At 37.1% G+C, this 4,501-nt stretch overlaps 1 protein-coding gene across 1 annotated transcript in view; it reads right to left on the bottom strand.

Annotated features, from left to right (window-relative positions):
• LOC107671876 (plexin-A1-like) overlaps positions 1 to 4,501 on the bottom strand; it is a 255,769-nt gene that overhangs the window by 49,263 nt on the left and 202,005 nt on the right. The window contains exons 17-18 of the mRNA XM_016464878.1: positions 1,472 to 1,565; positions 595 to 831 (exon numbers count right to left, since the gene is read on the bottom strand). Coding sequence (XP_016320364.1) covers positions 595 to 831; positions 1,472 to 1,565 — 331 coding nt within the window. The remainder of the gene's footprint in view (positions 1 to 594; positions 832 to 1,471; positions 1,566 to 4,501) is intronic.

The raw sequence follows: 4,501 nt of genomic DNA, 5'->3' as shown, positions 1-4,501 counted from the left end.
CGCTCTTTAATGCAAATTCTGCTCCCTCTCCCCCTCTCATCTCATCCGCGCCGCCAACCCCAGATCAAATTAGATGAGAAATTAATTGCGTGGAGAATGTGATGCATCTCCAGAATATCCCTGATTATTTCACCAAATTGCATTTTCGTATTTTCCTTCGCTTTGCTAATGCACCGGGTTGTTTTCTCTCCCCCCCCCAATAAGCCAGGCGGGAGATCGGGCATTAAGTAAAAAGGTTTCGTTAATAAATTTCCATTTAACAAAGAAATATCACCCGACATGCTTCGACTCTCACCTCAGTTGGTTTAAAGAAAAGAGAAGCTTTCATTACAGGAGAAACCAGCCAGTGATCAGCATTTTGAAGTTTATAAACGAAGGGATGAAGAAGAAGTGGTACGTATGGAGAGTTGGACAGTTTCTAGTTATTACTGTAGCCACTTTGCGGTATCCTTTTGCAGCTTTTATTCAGGAAAGGAAAATATGGGCAGAAGAAGCGGCAACGTGATCAGCAAATGACGCAAACTCCAATTGGCCACATAAACCTCACATCAATAACCACAAATCCATCAACTGCTTGAAGCAAGTGATGTGTACCTTCAGGATAAGGGGCGACGTTGGTTTGAGCTCCAGAATGCCTGTGGGACTGAGGGGTTCAAAGACGGGGTCCGGGTAGTAGCTGAAGCTCTCGTTGACGACCACAAGGGCGTGGACGTTATCCATGTAGAAGCCGATCTCATCCGGTCCGCTGCCAGTCTCAGCAAAGCCTCTATCCGAATCAGCCAGAGACGGGGCCAGACAGACCATAACAGAGTTGTTGAAAACCGTGCAGTTCTGAGTAGAATAGGAAAACAGTGACAAAACTGAATAAAATGTTTTTTAAACAACATTGTCGAGTGTCAATTTAATGTGTTCATTATACAAATTAAGTATAAATGTTATTTTTTTAATAATAAGAAATAATCAGAATTATATGAAAACAATATCCATTGATAAATAAAGAACAAAAACATTATTATGAACCACTTTTAATCTTTTTAATGTGTTATTCATCTGCAATATAATGTAATTAATTATTTGAATTATTAACAAAAACATAAAATATTTAATTGGTTGACCCTAATTACAATTAAATGGACACAAATTATGTTTTGTAATAGCAGAAGGCATGTCAGATCATTCTAATGCTACATTAAAACATTTTGTTAATGTGATTATGAGGAACACAGAGGTCATTTAAACTCTGAGACTGTGAGAAAAAATTGTTAAAATAGAAAATAACAAAAAGTGAGAGACACTTCTGTGACCTTTCTCAAGATAAAAATGCTGGTTAGTATTGTGTGTCGCTGTTACAGAGTACTTTAAGCAACACAGCGGCAGAGGAACACGTGGAAGCTTTTGTGAGATGAACATTAGAAAAAAGTATGGAAGAGCCTAGAGATGTCAGGAAAGGACAAGGAAACAGGATACTTACATGGAAGGACTCGGCAGAGCCGTACTTGGCGCGGATCTTGGGCTCTTTAATGGTGGCCAGGTTGGTGCCGCTGATCGTCAGCAGAGTCCCACCGCTGGGAAGAGAAACAGGAAGTCATCATCGAAACATGATGGGTACAGATCTCGCACAATAACCCAATCATACAGTCTAGCTCAACACTTGGCCTTGAAATCTGAAGAAATATCAGTCTATCAAGCTTTTTTATCCCAAAGGGAGGCAAAACAGAGCAGAGGTAATATATCGCATAATCACTTTTGGCGATGAGACACAGAAAGGATTTTCGTGAAGAGCTGGGCGTTTAAAGACGTTCTACCTCTACATATGCAGCACCCATTTCATAAGTCGTAACAGATTAGATGATATTCACAGAGCCCATCAAATCAAAAAGAGTTTTATAGCTTTCAGTCAGCTTCTGTTAGCTTCAAGGCTAACTATATGCTAGCGCACTTCTATACTTACTTAAAATTCATTCAATTCTGGCCAAAAATGCTTTTAAATGAGAGATTTTTGGGGGGTAGAAATCTACATCTAGACTGAGAATGTCCCTCCCGCAAATGTACATGCCTCTTTTTAATCAATTGTGATATTTCAAGTACAATTTGCCAGACTGTGATGTAAACAAAATGCTACTGGCTATTTAGAAAAAGAGACTTCGTCCTGTCCCAACTTCCTGTTTCGATAGGAAATCTGTTAACCTAGAGCTCGGCTTGTCTTACCATGTTTTTGGAGACCTGCTCATTCACAGCACACTGTATGTGTGGAGTTCTTTCAGTCTCTCTTTTCTCTGTCTGTCTCAGTGAAAAATCCCTCTTAACTCAGGTACAAGCTTCAGGGAACAAGAAAAAGGACACACTGCCTACAAATAGATCCTCAGCCTACCACTATCTGAAAAGATATCTCATTCCAGTCACAATGCTTGCAAGTATGCAACTGTACACTTGATGTATTGCAAGCATGCAGCCCTCTTATTGTATTACTGTGGCAGCAACCGACCTCAGTACTCAAGAGGACACCTTACAAATGACATTAAACCAGATGTGCTAGCTGAAAATATGTCAACAGTTCAACTTATTGCAACTATATGTACTAGCATAGCTAGTTTTGGGCCTGACCTTTCTTGGTTTATTTCTGGTTTGTCCTAACTTTTGATCTCTTGGCATCAATCTTTATTTGATGATGCTATATGTACCTTCAGTACCTGTTTTTTAGGCTTATCGAACACAAAATCGTTTCAAGATACTAATTTGCCTAGGGTTCCCTATACTGACGTCTTGTGTTCACAGGCTTGTTAACATAGGCGGTCTGTGAGTTTGAGTCTCGCACCGTACCGCCGCTGATGTCTCTGCATGTTTGCCTCTGTGACACCTGCTGCGCCGTGGCCCTGAAGGGCATTTTCAGCTCAAATCAATACAGCTTCAGTCGGCGCACACTAACAGGCTCTGGGGCCACAACATTTGGGTTCCAGTTATGTCTGTTCAAGCTAGGGGTGACTTCTGCACAGGCGCAGTCATTTCCGGTACTGCTTTGATCCCTGAGTGTGTGCGTTTGTTTTTCTGAAGCAGATGGACGGGGGAAAGGTACCACGATACACACTCCTGGGGGATAATGGCCCCGTTCAAAGCAGGGCTTGGTGGAGAGAGTGCACGCTTGACTGTGGCAGCCTGGGTCAGCAACAAAACACACAATCACACAGACACACAGTTGTGAGTATGTGTGTGTCGTGACATAACCGACTCACAACTCTTATGTGAGTAGAGAAAAAAGCCAGGAACTTCTTCAATCAAACTCAAATATAATGCCACACACACACACAAATTTAAATTATACCATATCTATGAAGCGCTAAACAGGAAATAATTACATAAAATCTGAATATATAAACGTAAATTATGAATATATGAAAAGTAAATCTGAATATATAGTTATAAGTCTGAATATATAGAGGTAAATTTAAAATATATATTTATAAATCTGAATATATCTATAATTCAGGATATATAGTTATAAATCTGCTATATAAACGTAAATCCGAATATATAGTTATAAATATGAATATACAGATACAAATTGTAATATAAAAATGTAAATCATTAATATATATAGAAGTACATCTGAACATATAGTTTTAAGTCTGAATATAAATGTAAATTCTAAACATGTACTTGTACATGTACTAATATATTCAGATTCACTTCTATATATTCACAATTTACATTTATATATTCAGATTTTATATCATTATTTCCTGTTTGGAACTTCATACATATCATTATAAAATTAGTATACATAAAATAATTTTTAAATATAAAAACAAATATTTTTCAATTTTCAATACATGAAACAAACATTTTGACAAAAATTAAGTAAAAAATGTATGTAATATAATTGTAATTTAATTGTTTCAGATATATTTTATAGAAGTCAATGTAAAGACGAGTAAAGTTAAAGAATTCTTCTCTACACACAACACTATATATATATATATATATATATACAGTGGGTACGGAAAGTATTCAGACCCCCTTAAATTTTTCACTCTTTGTTATATTGCAGCCATTTGCTAAAATCATTTAAGTTAATTTTTTTTCCTCATTAATGTACACACAGCACCCCATATTGACAGAAAAACACAGAATTGTTGACATTTTTGCAGATTTATTAAAAAAGAAAAACTGAAATATCACATGGTCCTAAGTATTCAGACCCTTTGCTGTGACACTCATATATTTAACTCAGGTGCTGTCCATTTCTTCTGATCATCCTTGAGATGGTTCTACACCTTCATTTGAGTCCAGCTGTGTTTGATTATACTGATTGGACTTGATTAGGAAAGCCACACACCTGTCTATATAAGACCTTACAGCTCACAGAGCAAATGAGAATCATGAGGTCAAAGGAACTGCCTGAAGAGCTCAGAGACAGAATTATATATATACTGTGTGTTTGTGTGTGTGTATATGTGTATGTGTGTGTATGTATGTGTATATATATATATATATATATATATAT

This window comes from Sinocyclocheilus anshuiensis, unplaced genomic scaffold (assembly GCF_001515605.1).
Source record: "Sinocyclocheilus anshuiensis isolate Anshui unplaced genomic scaffold, SAMN03320099.WGS_v1.1 scaffold1089, whole genome shotgun sequence".
Lineage (NCBI taxonomy): Eukaryota > Metazoa > Chordata > Actinopteri > Cypriniformes > Cyprinidae > Sinocyclocheilus > Sinocyclocheilus anshuiensis.
Note: the sequence above shows the minus strand (reverse complement) of the source record. Positions and strands in the feature narration are given on the sequence as shown.